General features: G+C 28.4%; 1 protein-coding gene and 1 long non-coding RNA gene across 2 annotated transcripts in view; one reads left to right on the top strand and one right to left on the bottom strand.

Annotated features, from left to right (window-relative positions):
- Window positions 1-13,994: 13,994 nt before the first annotated feature.
- Window positions 13,995-23,640, top strand: part of LOC129988389 (actin, clone 403) — a 10,334-nt gene continuing 688 nt past the window's right edge. Inside the window, exons 1-5 of the mRNA XM_056096612.1 lie at window positions 13,995-14,152; window positions 14,868-14,999; window positions 16,041-16,328; window positions 19,024-19,222; window positions 21,136-21,426. Of these exons, the coding sequence (XP_055952587.1) occupies window positions 14,874-14,999; window positions 16,041-16,328; window positions 19,024-19,222; window positions 21,136-21,426 (904 nt within the window). The 5' untranslated portion in view covers window positions 13,995-14,152; window positions 14,868-14,873. The remainder of the gene's footprint in view (window positions 14,153-14,867; window positions 15,000-16,040; window positions 16,329-19,023; window positions 19,223-21,135; window positions 21,427-23,640) is intronic.
- Window positions 21,141-23,640, bottom strand: part of LOC129988391 (uncharacterized) — a 26,007-nt gene continuing 23,507 nt past the window's right edge. Inside the window, exon 2 of the long non-coding RNA XR_008785647.1 lies at window positions 21,141-21,525. This is a non-coding gene — a long non-coding RNA (uncharacterized LOC129988391). The remainder of the gene's footprint in view (window positions 21,526-23,640) is intronic.

The following is a 23,640-nucleotide window of genomic DNA, read 5'->3' as shown; positions in this document are numbered from 1 at the left end:
AATTAACAAAAATAATTATTATTAATCATTTTTTATTAAAAATTAAATTGTTTTTCTTCCTCCACTTCTCGTTATGAAACTTTATATATTACTTGCTACAATTTTTAGTATTTGATGGAGACAGGCGACATTTTTAAATTGTATAAAATGGGTAAGAATGCAGCCTACCGTCATATTCATAAAACAGTGAATTAACTTGCAAGTTATTCGAGACTTGTTTAAGAATCTTGAAAGTATTTTTACTCTCAAATACATCCTACCACAGATCATCTCAGACATAGGATTGAGAAGCTTCCGGTATGGTGATTTAGTCTTCGTTACTATGGTGGATACAATTGTATAATTGTGTGATCGACTACTCCCTACAGATAACGGACCATGCCTCCTACAGAAGGGCCATCCCGTTATCTGTAGGGAGTTAAGGGTGAATATTAAGAACCGTCACCTACCAGACGGCTCTTAGTACTCAACCTTAGTTCTCATCAGTGTTGTAGCAGCAGTTCAGATTTTTCCATCTTCCTTCAAATCGGGTCGGAGTAGCAGGCTGTGATTACTCTCAAGTTCGAATTTCATGCCGCGCGTTTTACCTAACATTTACTTCCCAGTCGACTCTGAAGTAATTTTTCGTTGGTCCAAATATCTCACATGATTCATCGACGTTTGGTGCCTAGTCGTGCAAATGTGTGTTGTTTTCATGGCTATCAAGCTTGAAGTAAATAAAAAGCAAGCATGCTCTTATTTTTTATTTTTGTTTCTTTCCTCGATATGGAACAGCTGAAATGAAATTTTAATTTTGAATGAGCAGATTTTTAAACTTTCGATTTTAAGATGTTAGTTTGGTTATTGTTTCTATAGTTTTATGGCTAAAAGCACGAAGAGTAATGTTGGCTTCTTCACACTGTTTATTGGATACTAACTAGTTAATATTTGTGTTTTGAATAGTTTTTCAAATAAAACTTTTTGACAAAATTAATTTCGAAATATTTTTTTAAACAAATTATTTCACTATCTTGAATCAAATAAAACTCAATAATTACCCAGAAATTAGTTTAGTAAAGATATATACAATTAAAATAATGCGAATAAGAAGTTGGAAACCATTAAAATACTATTTCTTGAAAAAAAAAAGAATGTTTGGAAGTTAGTAAATCCTTACTATTTTAATTGTCTTACATAAGATCCGCTTGAGGTTTACATGTACTTTACTATTAGACATCAATCCCATCATAGCACTATTAAAAACGTAAATATCCGGTCATATATCTTCTAAATTTCACGGTAAATTTCACCTTCAATTTTTTTATCCTCCTCGGTGTTTAATACACATGTATTAAACAAATTTTATCTTCTTTAGCTTTCCAAAATGAATAAAAATATGCGATGAGATAGTTGATGAAACAACGAAAACGGTTTGATTTCAAGGGACAATGTAATCTATTGTTTGAAATTAGACAAAAAAATATTTTAAAATAATTGTCAAAATTCAGGAAAAATTCGCAATGTATTGAATTGGTATGAATTTAAAAAGACATTCTTAAAAAAAATTTGAAATGGTATAAAATTTATTTTTGTTCGATAATACTTTCAAAGTGTTCGTGGAGGCTAAATTTCATGTTTAGTTTGCTCAAAATAAATTGTTGGAAAATATGATTAAAATACTTTCTTTAATTCTTAAAAATAGAAACTTAATTTGTAGATTAAAATATTAGTATAATTGAAAAGCTAATTTTTGAACTTTAAGATGATGTAAAAACAATTTTGTGCAGTAATAATTTCTGAAGTTATCGCGGAAAAACTCCAAAATTCAACTTAATTTTAATTAATCAGAATTCTAATAAAAAATTCAAAAGATTCGCTCGAAGATGCACATTCCCGCCCTCCGAATTTGGTCAAGCGATCTGAACTGTAGAGCGCCAATACATATACGCGCACTCACGCATACACATACATTCATCTTTATTATTTGGCGATCAGCTCGTTCGCCAAAAGTAATGTACTCTAAAATTTCCAATTCAATATTTTATGCAACTTGGTCTCTTAAAAGCTTTTTCCGCAAAATGTTTTTAAACTTCAAATTTTATACACATATTTGATATTAACATAAAAACCTTATGATATTTTGTTCATTGTTCTGGATATCTCTATAATTTGTTGTCAGCTGCCTCAAGATTTAAATTCGGAATTTTAAAAAGAAGTGATAAAACTTCAATAAATGCGAATTTTTTCAAACGTATTTTTTGGAAATATGATTATAGAAAATCGAATCTTTCATCATTGTAATCTTAATGCGTAGCACAGAATTTTTTTTAATAATTTTTATAATCGATTTGAACTTCAAACAATGATTCAATAAAAATTTCTCTGATTCATCATAAAATTCAGTTTTACTATCAAGAACATTTAGATATGGTAAACAATATTTTACTTCAATCAATAAACTTTAATAAATAATTATTTTGTTTCAAACAATTATGGAATCTAAATTTTATACAGTCCTTTGTTCTTATAAATCATATTCAATAAAATTATTTTGACAATCCATCGTTCAATCTTCCGAGATTATGCCTGATCATTTCATAAAGCTGTGAACATCATTATTTTAAAACAATCAACAATTACATTATTTTAGATAATCAGTCTTGAGGAAAGTCGTATATATTCTTCAAGACGGTCGATGACGGGTTTTAAAACCGCACGCTCTCATAGAATAGAGACATTCAAATTTTTATAACTCAATATGTTTTAGTTGCAAAAGAGGGGAAATTTTTTTATTTAACATATTAGTGTCTCAAGAATATTTTATTAAATGTGACACAAAATAGAGGATCAGTATAAAAATTTAAATTTCGTAATTCAACAGAATATTTATTGATTCAAACTACATAAAATATATCTATTCCATTTAGACCATATTTTATTAAATATCCATGTCAATAAATATTTTTAAATGAACTGTTAGAGCCTGATAAGAGTGATAGCCTATATTTATGAAAATGCATATACCTTAAATAAAACTGAATTAATAATATAGATATTTCAAACTGTCAAAGAAAACTTTCCCTCGTATTCTTTCTTTATTTATTTTTTTAGAAAATATCACACTTTATATGTATTCTATTTCATACAAGCACGCACTAAACATTGCACACACATACGCAAACACAAACATATGCGCATCTAATAATCAGCATTGAAGAAGCTGCGTATACTCATCGGAGTATTTTCTTAAATCGGTGGAAGGAAAGATCTAAAATCTTTCGTTTTTATTGAAAATTGACATTCAAATTTAATTAAATCAGTGAGTTTTAGTAATTGATTCAGTGTATTGGAGTGAAAGTCCTTTTATTTAAAATATTAGAATCTCAAGAATATTTTGTTAAACATGATTCACAGATCAGCAGATCTAAGTAAAAATTTAAATTCGAAATTCATCAGAGCATTTATTGATTCAAGTTATATAAAATATAATTATGTACTTCATTTAAACTATTTTGTTAGCATATGTATATCTCTTATTAAAGGTTTAGAAGCTGATATTTTCCGGAAAAATAGATCTATAAATCTAAATAAATTTAGTATACGGTCAATCAAAAACTAGAAATTGCAAATCGATTCAAGGAATCTTACAATTTTTGTGAATACTTCGAAAACCATTTGGGCTATCATCAAATCTTTTTAGATTCTGACATTTTAACATAGCAGCTTTGTTCCCATGCAAAAAATTTTCTATGTTACAATTGATTTTTTTCCCCATGTTCATGTTTGAAAATTCATGAAAAAAAATATTAAATTTGTGTTGTTTATTCTTTTCTTTTCTTTTTTTTTTTTTTTTGTGATTTTGTGAAATTAGATAATTTTTCTTTATTGAGTGAAATTTTTCTAGAAATATGTAATAGTTTCTGAGATATCGCCGGAATTTCATAAAATTCATTTTATATTGGAAAACCCATTAAGACCCTATAATTCTCGTATTATCGGGATTCCGTTAAATTGTATTAAGACTGCTGATATCTATGGCGTAAAGCTTTCAACAACTAATTCTAAGAGCAATTGCGCCATTCTAAATCTATTATGTGGTTCAGTGATTTTAATTATCTACCTAACATCTAAATCTAATTTCTAATTTCTAGTAATCAAATATCATTAAAAGCAAAATGACTTTTATTGACGAACACGAAAATACACACGAGTACAAAGATATTCACAATTAAATCTGTAATTCAACATTACAAATCTAAAACGCTAAACATAAAAAAAAAGCCGAATCAAAGTTCTAGAAAAACTGCACATGTGCTGGTTCCAATGCAACAACAGCTGGAAAGAAGAAAAGGATCCCCTTAGACAAAACATCCCGGCATCCCAACAAAACAAAGCAGAAAGAGGATACAATGGTCTTGAGTTCCAAACTGTTTCTATCTGTCTCACCAGCGTAGTATGATCTTCGAAATTCAACACTGTTGATTTAGTCACCTTCAATAAAATTCGTTTCATCGCCATCGTTATGATCATATCAATTATTTGAATTACACCCCTCCGTGAATAGTATAGATCACTGTTAATTTGTGATTTTTTTATGTTAGTTACATAATAATTCGCCATCCCTACTTCAATCGGACGGTTTTGAAAAACCTGAAAAGGATTTACAGGACAGAAGTTCTATCTGTCCAAAATAAACAAAACAGAAAATTGTCCATATCTTATTGTGCATCAACTAGCTTGTATTTCTAACGACAATGATTTTCCAGAAATACAGTCAGGGAATTTAAACAACACTAAATAATGAATTATTTATTGTTGTTACGAATTTGTAATGTTGCTTTCCCATTGCATATTGTCCCATCGTTAGGAAGACAATTTTACGTTCAACTGTACTGAATCCTGAACTGAAAAATGGCGACAACTTGGTGACAATCTGGCGATGAATTTGATCTGGGGGCACGACAGTGCCCCCACCAAGTCGAGCAAAAACAAGCGGCACGGCCGTACTATCCTTTTCTCGAAGCAGTTCAGGCCATTTTCAACCGCCTATAACTTCGTTGTGGATAAAACTAGAAGCCTGAATTTTCAGTAACCAAGCAGGCATTATATAAACACGGTATATTTCAAATTTCATTAAATTTGAACCAGTAGTTTAAGAATTATAACTAGTCAAAGTTTGTGAATTTTGTCACTGACTGACTGACTGATTGATTGACTGACTGACTAACTGATTGATTGACTGACTGACTGACTGACTGACAGATCATCAAAACTCTAAGGCACTTCTAGCAGACATAGAAGCTTCAAATTTAGAATACAATTAGTGTTTAGTGTATAAATCAAGGAAAAACTAAAATATCCATGTAATAATGGACGGATCGATAAATTTTTCGAAGTTTCGAGCATTATCCATTTTGTCGGCAAATTCGTCGCCAAATGGTCGCCAAGTTTGTCACCAAGCTCTCGTATCACTGGCTCGGCATCCGGCAGCATCCAATACAGATTACTGTAAAACGGTCTTTCATATGATGACACTATTCTCGCTGGGAAAAATTAATTAAATCTCAAATTTACAGGTTTCTAACAATATCTAATTTGAAATAATTCAATTTGAAGCTGTGGAAGCTGCAAACGCAATGGGTGACTTTCAGAAAATCAATCTGGTAGAAGAAAGCAAACTGATCTTCAAAGTATGATCGCAAAACTTAATGTCGATCAAAAAAGAGTCTTCGATATGATCACAAATAAAATGGACACAACTGATAATAACGCTGACGTTTTACGCTGTTTTGTGAGTGGAACTGGTGGCACTGGAAAGAGCTTTTTAATAAAAACTCTGAAAATTTGGGTTAAGACTTATTTAAACAAAAAAAGTGGCAGTTAGTACTCCAACAGGAATAGCTGACTATACATAGACTATTGCAACTGCCTGTAGAACACAAGCAAATGCCGAAGTACAAACAACTTTCTGATGAAGTGCTCCTTCTGAGATCAGATTTGAAAGAAGTAGTGTTGTTTATAATAGACGAAGTGTCGATGATATCCAATGTTTAGCATATATTTACTTACGCTTATCTGAAATATTCGACACAAGAGACGATCAGAATGGGTAGTTTGGAAAAAAACATCTTGTAGTTTTCGGAGATCTCTTACAGCGTCCGCCGGTAAGAGAAAAGTCACCTTTTGAAAAACTATCAACTGCTGAATCTAACAAGTTATTAGGTTCCCTCAGTGTACCGAATCTGTGGACTGAACTGTTCATATACGATGAACTTACAATTAACATGCGACAGCTCAATGATTTTGACTCTGTTGAAATGCTAAATAGAATAAGATTAGGTGTGACTACACAAAAAGACCGCGACTTACTCTCGACTAGATTAATAACTCAAATCCAATTCAAATGAAAACTGATTAATTGAAATAATTGAACACCTCTCGAAACTTCCTGATGATATCGTTTGCTTATTATCGACAAAAAACATGTGTCAATTAAATACTGCAATGCTTAAATCTCTTCTACATCCCAAAATAAAACTTACAGCTGTAGATAGCATAAATTTCCCCAGATACCTAACAAAAAGAGCTCGTGAATGCATAAAAAAATATGAAGACGATGCTTCTATGACTGCAGGCCTGGAAGAGAACATAATTATAAAAATAGGAGCAAAAGTCATGTTAAGGCGAAATATTGACGTGAGTCTTGGTTTAGTTAATGATTCTATCGGTATAGTGCAAAAAGTAAAGGTTGATCAGGAAAATACAAAAAATAATTAAGAAAATATACATTGCATTTAATAAAGAACATGTTTACGAGCTTAGTCCGGTCAAAACTAAATTTGAAATTATTAATAGACCTTATGTTCATCGCGAACCGTTTCCCATATGTATAGCCTATGCTATAACTATACACAAAAGTCACGGTCTGAGTCTAAATAATGCACTGATGGATATTGGTTCTGCAGTGTTCACATCCGGTCAAGCTTACGTGGCACTTCCGAGAGTTACAAGTCTGGAAGGCTTACATCTAATAAATGTCGACTTTGCAAGTATTAAAGCGCAGGAATCCTCAATTTGTGAATACAACAGACTAAGAAGCATTTACCGTCCAACTTGTCAAAAATTGTAACATCAAAGCTTACGAGAAAAACCCATAGAGACAGAGACTGGGCTTTGAGAAAAACTGTGGCTGAATCTCAAGAAGTAGTACCGGAAAAGAAAAAGGGGAAAACTACATACAAAAATAAGAAAAGGACTATCTACAAAAAGAAATGAGATGCCATCAAAAACATAACTTGTAAAAAAAACCAAGTCTCGCAACTCAGTTCTTCTATCGTAAAAAGTTGTGAGATCCATGTAATACCAAGTCGGTCCATTTATTCAGTCCCTACTTAAGGGTCCTTCTGTCTTAAGTTATTACGTAATTAGCTAACCTAACAACATCTTATGGTGACCATATCAATATTAAAAATCTTTTATGGTTTAAATAAATAGATTGACTTGGCAATCGCACTAAACAATCTAATTTAATATAATATGTTAACGTAATCTAATTTAATGTAAAGATACATTGTGTTTTCATGCGATGGCCAAGTCAATCTATTTATTTAAACCATAAAAGATTTTTAATATTGATATGGTCCCTATAAGATGTTGTTAGGTTAGCTAATTACGTAATAACTTAAGACAGAAGGACCCTTAAGTATGGACTGAATAAATGGACCGACTTGGTATTACATGGATCTCACAACTTTTTATGATAGAAGAACTGAGTTGCGAGACTTGGGTTTTTTTTGCAAGTTATGTTTTTGATGGCATAACTTTGTCCATAAAATGGAAGATTCCAAAATTAACAGAAATTTTTGTGATAGGACCATTAGGAAGCGAATTATAGTGATCCTCCTAGAAATTTCTGTGCCCTGCTTTGAAAACTATAAAAAGTCGGAAGTCCACACTGGAAGAAAAAAATCAATAGAGTGAAGCGCAATTGTTGAGTCAGTTTAGTGGAGCTCAAACGATTAGTGAGTTGAGGATTGAATCGTGTACCCAGTCTTGGTGTCAAATATTGAGGCCTCTCTAATTTTTTGCCAACTCCTGTAAAATTTCAACTTTCAACTAAAGTGGAAATGATTAAACTATAATTAATATAAAAAACATTTTTTACTGGAACAAAGAATTTTTTTAAATATGAGTACTGAAAAACCGAGTTGTTCAGCATTTAAGTCTTATGTGCACTATAGAATAATTTTCATAATTTGTGTCATACCTCAAGAATTATTCAACAAAAATATCTCAGATTCATCATAAAATTCAGTTTTTAGTTTTACTTTCAAAAGGATTTAAATGACATGATTATAATATTTTATTTTGTTTCGGTCCCTAAATATACTTCAAAAAATTATGAAGTCTAAATTTTATACAGTTCTTTGTTCTTAAGAAATCATATTCTGAGAAATATTTTTGACAATCCAACTTTTAAATAAATAAATAAGCGTTTCTATTTTCTTCAATCAAATCTGACCAAATTATGACATTTTGAATATTACGATTTGTGAACATACTATGTTTTCATAATTTTAGACCAATCAGTCTTGAGAAATTCTGGGTGCTGATTGGTGTATTGGTTTCGAGATGGTCATTAAAGTGAACTAAAATAGCCCGTTTTTATTGAAAAGTGATATTCAAATTTTCATAAATCAGTCAGTTTTAGTGACAGATTTAGTTGATAGAAGAACAATTTTTTTGTTTAACATATTAATGTTTCAAGAATATTTTTTTAAATTTTATTCACAGTGCATAGGATCTAGATAAAAGCTAAACATTTGTAGCTTATTAGAGAATTTTTTTGACTCAAATCCTATAAAATATAATTATTTATTTCATTTAAACCATTTTAACACATGTATTTCTATTATTTAAGGTTTTGTAAACTAGCTGTTTGGCCCTGAATTGAAAGAATATGTATTAAACCATGTTTGCCTTAAATAAAGCTGATTCATTGAATTAATAATGTAGATATTGTAAAAGATTATAGAAAACTTTGTCTTGAATTTATTTTGTGGATAATATTTTATTTCTTATATTTATTTCATTTCATTCAGACACGTACTGAAAATGACACTTTTCTAGGTTTGTAATAATATTTATGTGATGGCAAATCGCTGATAAAAGCTAATTTTTCCCATGTCGCGTAACGTGCTCGTGCAAGTTCAAATATATTTTTATTTTATGCAAAATAAATTGTTGGAAAATATGGTTAAAATTGCTCCTATGGGATGACAGCCTTTGTTGCTATATCCCTCACTGTTTTTATTCAAGTTCAAAATGGTTAAAATATTTTTTTAAAAAAATTTCATTAAAATAAAAGAATCTAAGTTATAACACTGGTATCATTAAAAAGATTTTGAATTTTAACTGAATGTGAAAATCATTTTTGTGCGATAATATTTTCGTAAGCTGTCGCAAACAAAAAAAAAATCGAAATTTCGCTTAATTTTTAACTACTTAAAATTCTAATTAAAAATTGGAAAAAATCGCTCTGAGTTGCACATTACCGATCTCTAAAGTATATATGTTTGGTAGCTGAAAGTCGAACGATATGGCCTGTAGAGTGCCAACACACACACACATATTCGTCTTTATTATAAGCATAGATTATTATTTTAAAATTTTCTTACTTTTTTCATTTGGGTTTTGCTGTAAAATTCGATGCTGTTATCTAATACAAGTTGGCTATTTAATGCAAAAGTTACCCTGAAGTCTTTTTTTATTTAAAATTTGATGATCCACTGCTTACATTTTACATTAAAATTCCCCTCCTCTTTCAGTTTCCAGAATCCGACAATTCCTACACACATTTCATGAGTTTTTAAATTTTTCCATTACAGTGTATTTTTGAAAACTTTTATCTTTTTTAGCTGATTGCTTATCTTTCTTATCCATTTTAATGGATTTCCCTAAGTAATAAGGTGTTAAAATGACAATAATTCCTAGATTTTTATAATTTGGCAACAAATTCTAAAAAGCAAAAAAGTTGATCTCATATTCATTATCCTAATCACTTTCACGGTAATTTATACGATGAAAAATTAGAAGAGTTTGATTTCGCATTTTAATTTTTTTTTTATTCAATTTGGATGCACGACAGTTTTTTACCCCTTCTCCTATTGTAAATTTTAAATGATAATTTTACTCTTAAAATTCTACACTCTAAAATAGAGAATAAAAGATTTAACGGATTAATTGATGATACTCAATGTATTGAGTTTAAGAAGTTTGGAAACTGAAAAGCGGTATTGCTTGTGTAAAATCTTCAATAGAATATTTTTTTCAGCTCATTGCTATTTTTACAACTAGTAAACAAAGTTAAAGTGTACTTGAATTCAGTACAATCTTTGGCTCATTACGGATAACTTTTGTTTTCATGTGATTGACTTATTTCCTTTACTCATTCTCTTCAAATTTATTTTTATATAAATTTTAATTCAACTATTTATTTTTTCATTTACGGCACCATTATTTCTCCTTCCCCTTATGTAATTAAAAAAATTTTTTTATTTATTTTCAGAAAGAAAAATTCTTTGTTTGAAAATTGAAAAGTGAAGAGCTTGTTATTTATTAATAAATAATAAAATATTCCACCGAATGTCCATTGCCATGTTTAATTTTTCTTAGGGTTATATGCAGTAAATGGTTTCTTTGTTTTTATAGATAATAATTCGGGCGAATGGGTAGCAGGTAGTAAGTTTTGAGAATGGAAAACAGGTTTTTATTATGAAAAATTGTTAATTAAACATTTCTTTTGTTCCACTGGTATTTTTACTCCAATCAAGAATATGAATGTGTGACACAGATTTAATAAATTTCGAGAAAACACGAATAATCTTTATTATTTTTTTTATCAAATATTTAAAAATATGAAAATTGAAATGTAAATTTGTGTCAAAGATGAAAATAAGTGCGTATTGAAACAGGAGAAATTTGGTTAACTTGAAAATAAAATTACAACCTTTTTATATAATTTATATTATTAGAGTCAATCTATTATTTTTTTTTACACGATGGCGTATGCTCAATATTTTATTGGCAAAATTCGCATCGTCTGACTACTAACTGAAATTACGCGATCCCTTTCAAATCGGTTGTAATTCAAATCGAAATAAAATCAGCCAGGCATTAGCCAACTAGATATTTTATAATTGATGTATTATGTTAATTCCCACCTTATTATATGTAATTTGTGTTTAAATGTAAAATTATTTATTTAACATTTTGGAATGGTCTCTGGTTATTACTCGATAATGTGGCTTTTTTTAATAATTACTCATTTTTACATACTATACCAAATTATTTGGTTCAGGGTAGAATGAAAAGCAGTGTTTAATTTTTGAATTGTCATTTTATAAAGAGAACGTGAAAAATTGTATTGCTTTAAAAATAGATTATTTTATATTTGTTTGAAAAAGGATTTAATAATTTTGGTAGAAAATTCTTAATAGAAAACCAAAATATTACTAATGCTTTGACACCACAAAAAAAAAAGAAATGTAGAACATTTTTTTACGAATTTTATATAATTTATTGAGTGTGGCATATTCAAGATTAAGCGAGGGAAAAAAAAAAAAAACATTTATATAAAGCTCCGATTTAGAGAATATGATAAAATGGAGGAAGTAATAGTTTATGGCACAACAGTTTACAACTGGTTCAGATATAAAATTCTATTATTAAAAAGTTATCATTTACCTAATTTATTCTGTAAATGGAATGAATTTATATTGACACGAAAGATTAGCATAATTTTTAATATCTGCAAAAGAAATAGGCATTCTTAAAATATATATAAAAGAAACTTTATATTTTGCTTAAAGTTTTGTGATAGTTACGTTGGTAGGCAAGTCATTGAAACTAAAATTTTATTATTGGAATTATTAACAAGTTAAACTTTCTGATTGGTGATCCTTTATCTCCAATTACTGCAACAAGTTTTTAAAATTTTTTTTTTCTTCTTGATGAAGAATAACAATTTTTGTAGAGTATTGAACTAGAAAACAGTGGCAATTTGATTAAGAATTTGAAGTGAAATTTTATCATTGAACCCTTCAGCAGATAAATTGGATCCAGAAAATAATAAAAAATTCATAGAAAGGTTGCAATGAGAACCATATAATACATTATAAAGAGTGGCATACCATGTCGGAATACTGAAAATTATAGTAAATAATTGATGAAATATCATAATCAAAAGTACAGAAAAAAAGCAGAATATTAATTATTTTTAATTAGTATTATTTTTATTAATTAGAACGTCACAAATGAAATTAATTAATCTACACATTAAACTAATTAATTTCCTGAAAATTATATTATCATCACTTTATTATGTTATTTATTTAATTATTACTGAAATTTCAATAGTAAAAATTTTATTATTAAAGCAATTTTGGGGATAATTTCATTTGAGTTTCGGATCTGAACATCGGGATGAATCCGTGACTCCAGAGTTGCAGTGAGACTCGGAATTGAGATTTCAGAACAGCAAAAGGAATGTGTCTGACCTATCACTATATAATACTGAGGCAGCATTCACATGAAGTCAACTATCGTGGCGCAATAAGGGAAAAAAAACCCGTCTACCTCAGAAGGACCATGTCGCCTCAGTTGTACAATGGCACATAGTTGTCTCATTGAGAATTATTTGTCATCGTCCCGATCACGTTGCTCCATCTGTTCACATTAGGACAACAGTAAAAAGACAACTGTTGAGGGCAATATTTGGCCTCATGTGAATATACTTTAATCAGCATTCAATTCTCAGACTTGCATTCACAAATGCAGCTACAGCTGAGAATCTGGGTCGTAAAATGTGTTTTGAGATGTGGGGATCGAAAACTCAAAGGGAATTTTATTGACTAAAATTACTTTATTTTTAACATTTTCTATAATTGAACTTCTATTTTAATATTGTGAATTTTTATAAATAGTTATAAAAATGTCCATTGATTAATTTCTTTTTTAATTTTTAGTAAAATTTATTATTTTTGTTATAATTAATAAACTTATTTTTAAATTATTATTGATATTTCATTAGATTATTTGGATTAGTTTTAATAATAATCGATTAATGAATATAAATTTGTAGAACAAATAATATTAACATTTTTAATCTAAAAATAGGCATAAAAATTTGTAAACGAATCTATAAAAGTCTGTTATTCTTTAAACCTAATTTGATTCACTATTTGATTCACTTTGTTTATAGTCATATTTTACAATAGTTTTTTTTAAATATTAGAAATATCTATACTTTGCTGCTAATAAAATTTTGCAATGACATGGAGTTTTCAAGGAGTTTTTTTTTTTTTTCTTTTAATACAATTTATAATTACTTTTTATCATGATTTTCTGTCAAGAAGTAATTATTTTTTAAAAACTTGCCAGAAAATTAAAAATGATTAGAATTTGAGCGAATCATATTTTAATTACAAATTCGATACTTTTAAAATGAATCTGTTGCTATAACACAGAATATTTTTCAATTATTTTCATACCCAGCAAATTTTTTTTACTCCCCAACATAATGTTCATCTTTTTAAAGTTATTACGTAACAGGAAATAAAATTCAATTTCTTTAATTTGCATTGATAAATTAAGATTAAGAATTACGAGCAGTTTGAAGCAAAATAGTCAATTAATTTAAATTACGAATAAAGCCTTGAATATTTTTTCCCAAATCAACAAACAGACAAGCACCACTCCTGATATTTAGTTTTCAGTTCATTGACCATGATAAGCCAATCAGAAGGTCCGAATTTTAAGTTTTACCTTAAATGGAAACCACCTAATATTGGTCGAGTCCAATATTGCCGGAGGTATGACAATTTCGATATTCAGTAAAATACTATTTATTTAAAGAAATAGAATCCATCATTTTCACATATTTTTTAAAAGAAAAAAAATATTTAAATAAAAAAAAATAATTTACAGAAGAAGTATTTATTCTGAATAAAGAATTAACATGAAATCGGAAAATAAAGAAGCCTTTCACCCCTATATAATGTGCCTGTAGTCGCAGTTACCGATCTCTCCGATATTGAAATTTCCTTTTGTGATCGGCACTTTGATCAGGGGCGTTGTAAAATTTTGTTCAGCGGAGTTTACGTTAATATTACAGGTAAAAAACATATTTAGTTTTCTATTTTTTTCAATTTGTCAAAACTAATTATATCCATTGTATTTATATTTATTTGTGGGGGAAAATTGAAAGTAATTTACCGGCTTCTTGCAAATAAAATCGTTCGTTGACACCGGCTTATATGAGTACTTGGGGCATGTAAGGAAAGTAATGAGATTTTATTGTGTAACAAGTCTTCGTAATTCTGTATTCTACCTTTTCATTTTATTTGTACGAATAAAATTTAATTCGCTGAAAAGTACCGGACTCTTGATTACGAACTTGTACATCGAATTGGGCGTGGGCTCAAAGCGGAAATGGAAATTAATGCGTTCTTGTATGTCACATTTTTCACTTGTATTTTGAAGTTTTATACTAATTTAATTAACTAAAACATAATAAGTAATATTTTTGTATTCGGATGATTAATTTTTGTTCGGCTTTCGGAATTTAATATTGATAGTGTATAAGAATAAAACAAGGATAAAATTGATATTTATTTTTTGTGACATTCATAATGATTAATATTCATGTTGGTATAGGCATTATAAAATTGATCCTCTGTTACGGTTTTGAATTTGTTTTATTTTAAACCTATCTTCCAAAATCTACTGATTTTACCAAAAGTATGAGGTGTTCATGTTGAATTGAGTTTTTAGGTGCATTTCGATTGATTTGCAAACGTTCTTTATTACACATATATATTTGTTTCTAGATCAAAATGTGTGACGACGAAGTAGCTGCACTTGTTGTTGATAATGGTTCTGGTATGTGTAAAGCTGGCTTTGCTGGTGATGATGCTCCTAGAGCTGTATTCCCATCCATTGTTGGTCGACCTAGACATCAAGTAAGTTTGGGTTATGGTTGATTTCTTTTTAAGCATTTCATATATTGAGGCCTCTCGAGATCTGAATTGTCACATCCTGCATGTGACGAGGGCCTGACCAAATCAATCCATGCATTTTAATGCCTACACTTGAATATGTAAACTTAACTTGCATAAGCCTCATTACTGTAATCTTCCAGTTCAAGTTCATATTTACTTTTGTTTAAACATATAAATCTTTTATGTAAAAGCAGTGTATTAATAGGAGGGAAAGAATAAAACTTTAGTTTTAAATATTTGCTATAAAGAATTGATCTAAATTTATCTTGTCAAATGATTTATGCCATTATAAATCATGAATAAATCTTTAAAATATGTACTTGTTCAAATATAAACAAAAAAATTTATTTAATTTTCTTCATATAATATTGGAACCATAAGAAAATCTTATAAAAAAAATATTACAAGAAAGTAATATAAAATATTTTTCCCTGTTCTGATTTAATTAAGAGGCTGCTAGAGCAATTCTAGTTCTATTTAGTTTCGGAACAACTTTTCAGACTTGCATGGTTATAATCCAAGAATTATCTGACAAATCTATATGAAGTCTAGTATTTTTTGAAACCTACTTAAAATATCAGTGCCAAATTAAAGAGTAAAAAATCTACAATTATAAAGATTGTGAAATATGAACATGGAATAATCTGCAAGTGAAGCTAAGACTTCATTATTCTTATTTTTAAAGATCTATAAATAAGAAAAAATAAATGTTTTTAAAGAAAATAAAACTTGTCTAAATTATCAGATGCTTTTTTAACATAGCTTTTAATATTGATAAGTAGGCATGTGCTACACGATATTGGTATATCCTAATGCTGATGGGTGTTTGGAAATAAAATAAGATTGAAATATCTATATAAATGTACTTAATCTAGAAAAATCGGTATTTTCATTTTAAATATCATTGGCTCTGGGGCTTTAATTAAATTTTCTTGCATATATTCGTATATTAAATTTATTTTGACACAAGTATAAATTTTATTTTCACGTATTCTTCTATAGGGTGTTATGGTAGGTATGGGTCAGAAAGACAGTTATGTAGGTGATGAAGCCCAGAGTAAAAGAGGTATTCTGACTCTCAAGTATCCTATTGAACATGGTATTGTCACCAATTGGGATGATATGGAGAAGATCTGGCATCATACTTTCTACAATGAATTGCGAGTTGCCCCTGAAGAGCATCCTGTGCTCTTGACTGAAGCTCCTCTCAACCCCAAGGCCAATAGGGAAAAGATGACCCAGATCATGTTCGAGACATTTAATACCCCAGCTATGTATGTAGCTATTCAGGTACATGATAATTTTCGTATTAAAATTCATATAATTGTATTTTAAATAATAAGCTATGAATTTAGAATAGAATGACCGAAAGTTATTTTTCCTCAATGTATATCTATTTATATATATAATCTCTTTATACATATCCAATCCTTTATTTTTTGTCTTGAAATTACTTAAAATCCTTTCTTGCACATTTTTAATTAGATTTGCTTCAAGTATATAAAGATGGAGAATTTTAATGATGTGTACCTTCTTGATACATTTTTCTAATAATTTTCATAACTAAATATGTTATAGAATTTTGTAACGAAATATTTTATCTCGATTTGGGAAAGAGGATTCTTTTTAAGAATGTTTAATAGTATATTAAACAATTTATAAAAGGAGAATTTTCATATATTTGAAAGTCTATCCTCTAATAGAAAATTCTTAATTGTAAAGCGCAATATCATTTAATGAAATATAAACATCTATTGATAATCAATGGCCTAGAATGACAAATACAAACTATTGTCTTATAATTTCAGTATGTCATTGCCTTTTTTACAGCTACATTGAATTCGATGTTTCTTGCAGCTGATGAGTAAAGCTGCAAAATTTTAATGTTCTAGTAACAGATTGTCATTATCAGAAATGCATTCGATCGGAGGAAAGATGTAAAGAAAAGAAACAAAAAAAGTTAGTTTTAATAGAGCAAGGCAGGAAAAGTAGACTTGGTCATCGGATAGCAATTGCTATAACTTACTTGCAGAATTAATATTTATCCTAAAATTTTATTTTAAGACTGAAAAAAATTACTTTTTCATTAATATAGATCTCATTATCATCAAACTTTTCCTTTAACTTTAATATTTTTTTAATTAAATTTGATACATAATTGTCAAGAGTGTTTAGAAATGCCATGCTAGAAATCGCTCATCCATCAAAACATTCAATTGTGTGTTTTTCCTTATTGACTCCAATATACGATTTTCAATTCTACTTTTATTTCGTAATATGTATACTTTTAATTAACTATTAACAGATTCAATTAAATTCTTATTCTTCATTCCTTTCCAATAACAAGGTGAAATGTTTTTAATAAAATGAATTTTATTTTAATTATTCAACAGTCTTAAAAAGTCGACAATTTAGATAAGCAAACTAGTCGGCAAAGGCTGCTAGTATGCTAAAATACACATTGAATTTTTCTATTTGTAAAATGACTTCCAACATTATATTAGCTTGCTATTATGCAATATTTGTTATGCAACTACAAAATGCTATAATAAAATTTTTTATTTTAGTTTTAAACTTATTCTGATGAGAACTAATAAATGTCTTAATGTAGTGTATTGATTTTTTTTTCGTGAAATCGTATTCAAAAAGAAACTTTTAAAATGTACGTTATATTTTAGAATATATATGAATATTTATTTGTAAAGATTATATTCTTTCTAATTTAATATTATAAAATATTTAATACAAAATACTAAAATTGGACAATTTTTAAATAGTGAATTATCTTTTATATGAGAATTTGTCTTTTAACATTCATGTTCTCGTGATATCATCCATATGAAATCTGTAAAGAATTATAATTTTACATTAATGATAGATTTTAGAATATAATAAAAAATTTTTTCTTTAAAAGCTGTTTACTTTTATATTAAGTAATCTTTTACTGTTATGTTTCCTGATAGGATTCTAAAAATAGAATGAATCAGATGCTAACATACCAGTTAAGGAAGGTAGTAGCTAAAATTAATAGATAAATGCATGCCTTTTATCGGTTTATACTCGTCTGTGTTGGAATTAAACTGCATACTGATTTATTTGTACATCAACTTGCTTTATTCTAATTACAAATAATAAAGTAATAAATTCCAGATGATAGCTAAATTAAAGATTTTTAAAATTTACTAAAATTCATATCAACCTACTCGCAAGAAAATATTTTATATGAAGTTGCAGGATAAACTCTGGTTTATAGAATAGCACATATTTAAATATAATAAATTCTATATATCTTCACACTTTAGATCAAGCAAGGTTCAGTTATAAATGTAAATTTATTTATGTAAAAAATACATACATGAATAATCTTAATTTATAATATTAATTCTAGGTTTTTTTAAAAAAAGTATAGAAAAGAGCATTTTACTTTTTATATTTTTAAAAAATACGGTTAGTTTTATAACTAGTTTTTTGTAAACTTGATCTCTTGGATAGTTCAACTACTTGTTTCAACTTGCCTATTTTTAAGTTAGACATTCATTGAAGGAAAGTTTTATGTCAAACCTGTAAGCAATTACAGTACGTTTTTATGTAGGCTTGCTGACTTATTTTTACGAATATTGTTTAGAACTAGAATTTAATTTTTAATTTGTTTTTTTTTCCTTTGGGAATCCAAGATTAGGGAAAAAAGATTATTGAGAAGGAAAAAATAGAATTTTATATTCTTCTAATTTTATAAGTTTTTTTATTCTTTTATATTGCTACACAAAATAAGATTTTAGAATACAATTCCAATATTCAACAGTTTTTGAAATCGGATTAGCCTACTTCGAGATTTCAGTAATGTATCGAGATTTTATAACTTTATAAAGTAATTTTGTCTATGTTAGAAATTAAGATGGATTTGAAAATACTATATTAATTAGATGTATATTATACTGAAAGATAATTGTTTTAACATTATATTCAAACAATCTTGTTTCCTTAGGCTGTATTGTCTCTTTATGCTTCTGGTAGAACAACTGGTATTGTGTTGGATTCTGGAGATGGTGTTTCCCATACTGTACCAATTTATGAAGGTTATGCTTTGCCCCATGCTATCTTACGTTTAGACTTGGCTGGACGAGATTTAACAGATTATCTTATGAAAATTCTTACTGAACGTGGTTATTCCTTTACTACAACTGGTAAAATATTTGTTTCTATAAAATTCGTAGACTACATATTTAATACAGAATAGTTAACTTATTTTTGTAATATAAAATTTAAAGTATTCACACCATTATGTAAAATTCCCTTAATAAGAAAATGATTCACTTTTTACATAATGCATATGTAATGAATATATTCCCCGGTAACATTTATAAATTGATATAAATCAATACTTGTATTATTACTTGCCTGTTATTATGGCAAATAAAACTGTTTTGCTGTAATACACAATGATTAATCTACATTATCTTCATTACCTTCCACTTCATGTTTTTAATACAATAATTAAATGTTCAGTTTCCTAGTAAGAATTTCATAAAAGATTTTTAAACTAATCGCTCAGTCCCAACTAGACTGATTTTGTAAAACTTTGTTTCCATAGAAGGCTATAGCCCATAGATATATTAATAACTGCCTGCTCTTCTCTATTCACTTGAAGTGGTAAGATCTTGGCTTTGCAATTGCAGGATTCCATGTGCAAGGGTAGTTTCCACTGAATTATTACACAAGAGGGTGTTAAACACAATAAATTCATTGAAGATTCGTTCCCTTTTACTAATATAGAAATTGGGAGAGGGGATATTAGCTTATGCATTGTTAAGTCTAATGCAAAATATCCCTTGGTACCTTAAAATAGGATTTTAATGCTTCTCCAAAGAAATTGAAACATTTCTATACTCTGTATTTAAAAAATCGTAATCGTAGTTCTAATTTTGTATGAAAGATGACCATTTCAAAACTGCATGTCATTGAAGGTAAATCTACTAGATAATAATTCTTGTTATCAGACAAGTGATTAACCATCCAGCAGTCGGTAATTAAATACAATGATAAAATATAAAATTTATGACTGCAAGTGTAGTTTTTATGTACAATTTTTGTTCTTGTCATTAGAATATGCATTTAAAATACAGATCTGACATTCCCGAAATTAATCGGAGGGGATTTCTTTAATAGATTTAATGAAATATAAATTCATTCCAAAGGTTAATATTTAACTGTTGTGTGCCAGTACCATACAAGTTGTTTCTTAGAATAATGTCCTTATTGGAGTATACGAGACAATTTCCAAAATATTTTAAATTTTAAGAATGATCAATATAAAAATGTATTGATATATTAAACTATTCAACATAAATACTTAGTATGAAAGTAATTTCTCAATTTTTAAAATGCAGTTTACATATATAATGTCTGAAGAGAGTACCTTTAAAAAAAATTTATTATTAACTAGACTATGAAGGTAGTTGTGGGTTTAACTAGAATACTTCTGCACACATGACATTCTTCTGATAAAATGAATACTCTTGAATTTGTCTTGTGACATAATTATTCATGTATTGAAATATCAAAAGTTATAATATCGATAAAAATAACCTTCACTGTCTGGTAACATGAAAAGATTATAAAAGAGAATTAATTGCAATAATCAGTAGTTCTGAAATAAAGCTAATGCCACAAGAATATCGCGTGAGGTATTTAGACTTTAAATACAATCGACTATACTTCAAGTTAAGAGATGTGATATTAAATTAAGTATATAAAATTATTCTATGCCAAAAAATTTTTAAAAAATAATTTACTCATCAAAGGGTGAAATTAGAATAAATCCTAATTACTTTTTTTCTCCATATAATTTCCAATAAATTGTATAATATGTATATATTCTATCTGATTTGACTTGCTGTCTTTATATAAAATTTTAATTGGGAGTGTGTTGCAATTTTTTAAACCGAACTTTCATTGTGAAGCTTTAAATTTTCTTTTCAGTGGATATTATTTAAACTCTTGCCATTATTAAACTCTGCTCGTTTAAATATTTACTGAATTTGTATATAAATATCAACTTCAATTCATTACTTTAAATGAATTCATTCAATCTTGACAGCTGAAAGAGAAATTGTCCGAGACATCAAGGAGAAGTTATGTTATGTCGCCCTGGACTTTGAGCAGGAGATGGCCACTGCTGCTTCATCTTCCTCTTTAGAAAAGTCTTATGAATTGCCCGATGGACAGGTAATCACCATTGGTAACGAGAGGTTCCGTTGCCCAGAAGCCCTCTTCCAGCCTTCATTCTTGGGTATGGAGTCCTGTGGCATCCATGAAACCACTTACAACTCTATTATGAAATGTGATGTGGACATTCGTAAAGATTTGTATGCCAATACCGTACTTTCTGGTAAGTCACTCCTGATATCTTTTTTATTTAAAAAGATGAATTCTTTCCAAGGAATGTTTGACTTCCTCCCATTTTGATAAATCCATTCATTCTGTTCATCTTTAAATGTACAGAAAAATTAAATGTTATGTTGCTACACTCTGTGATTTTTTTTTTTTAATCTTACAAATAGTAATTTATTAAAGACAAATAGTAATTAAAGATTTTTATTATACATTAATTATATACATAATTTATTAATTATATACACATAACAAAATTTAAAGCTTCTTAAGTAGCTTTAGATTAATTAGGTATATGCAATTAGTTTATTCTAATGAATGTATATAATAGAATATTTTTAAACCATGGCTTTTATAAAATCTTTAAGGCTTTAAAATCTTAATCTTTTATAAAAAAAATCTTAATGGCTTTAAAATCTTTAAGCTTCGAAATACAATTTAGAATTTGTCTTTTTATTCATATCTGAAGTTTTTCTATAAATACTTAACCTAATTTCTTAGGAATAATCAATATTTCCTCTTGAAGACAATTGCAATAAGAACTAAAATATATTGCCTATATATATTTATGGGCAAATATATACTTTTACCAACCTCCTATTAAACGATCTTGGTTTCAGTGCTTAAAGTTGTGCACATCTTGAATAGCTATTTTAACTATTTCTAGGTGCATAGAAAATGTATAAATAAGATTTTTAATTGCATGTTTTTGATTTAAACTCATGCATGAGAAAATTTGAAATTAATATTCAAGATATAATTTTTTCATTGAGTATTCCTTAACTTTTTATCCAAATATTCTAGTACTCTGCAAATTAGTATCAATACCAAATTTTTATACCTTCATGCTTATTATACTTAAAATACCTCTTAAATCTTATGATTTCATAATTATACATCTTTTTACTTGTAAGTGTTCAGAAAATAGTCTTTCAAGAATATTTTTTGAAGCTTGGTTCTGAAAAGATGGCTTTAGATATTGAAACATACTAAAATAGTTTATTAATTAATTTAAAAAAATAATTGGTTGTTAAACCAGGTTAGATTTTATCTGATAGAACTAAAGTTAGAAACATAGAATTTAAAACTCTGGCTGCAGTTGTAGAAGCCAATCAATAAAAATATCTTAAGAGAAACTAATAAATTGAAATATAACTACCCGCTAAAGAAGTTGAAGGTTAAACTAATTTAAAATTTACCATGCTTGTTAACTTTAATTTACTAAACTTATTATATTTTTTAACATTAATCTAGTTGGATCTGTCGTCTGTATTTTGAGTTGGGGGGGGGTATAATGCAAGTATTGATCTTTCATTTCTACTAAACTTTTCAACAAACTGAAATAATCATGAGCATTTTTCCCCAGGAATACAATCCATTGTCTGATTTTGTGTACTTGAAAGAGAATGCAAGAATTTTAACAAGAGATTTGAACTTTTTTTGTTTGACATACAAACTTTTAGAAAGAAATCCATTCAAAAACCCTGTCATTCAATTAGCTAAAGCATTTTCTGTAAGCAAGGTGGTGAAAATTATTTATTCGACAGTAAAGGTATCAAATATAACGGGTGAAGGGCTTAAATTTCGGTTCAAACTAAAGGTATTTTCTATCGTGTTATTCATTAAAAAATAAAGAAAAATACTGAATTGCTTGGGGATCAAAGCATAGATTTTCTTAAATCTTATTTTGTAAGTGAATAATATATTAATCGTATTTCGTAATTGACTATGTGAAGGAATAATATAAATTTTAGGCATCTTTGTATAATATAAACACTAATTAAAATTATTTGGATACAGGGGTGTTTGTGCTCCGGGGAAACCCCGGAATTCCGGGGATTTTGAACTTCGATACCCGGAAATTCCGGGGATCGTCGTTCAAAAGGAAGTAGGAATAATAATGAATTATTTATTTTGATCTGGGTAATTTTGTTTGCTTTGAAAGCAGAAAACGCAAGGTCAGTGTGTGTGGTGAAAACTTTTCCTTTCTTTCTCCAAAGGCAGTGATAATGCGTGAAAAGGGGGAAAAAACTTCTTTTTTGTTCTTTCCTTATTGCGAGTTATGACTCATTCCCCCGGTTCTCGGACATTCTCTTCTGGATTCTTTTCGGCAAGTAGGCGCGGCAGAAAAAAAAGGGAGACTTCGTTCGACCAGATGTGCGATCACGTGACCTGGGTTCAAAGGTCTTAATTTTGCAAAAAAAGTAATTCA

The sequence above is a fragment of the Argiope bruennichi genome, chromosome 10 (assembly GCF_947563725.1).
Source record: "Argiope bruennichi chromosome 10, qqArgBrue1.1, whole genome shotgun sequence".
Lineage (NCBI taxonomy): Eukaryota > Metazoa > Arthropoda > Arachnida > Araneae > Araneidae > Argiope > Argiope bruennichi.
The sequence above is the reverse complement of the archived record's forward strand: the minus strand, read 5'-3'. Positions and strand labels throughout refer to the sequence as shown.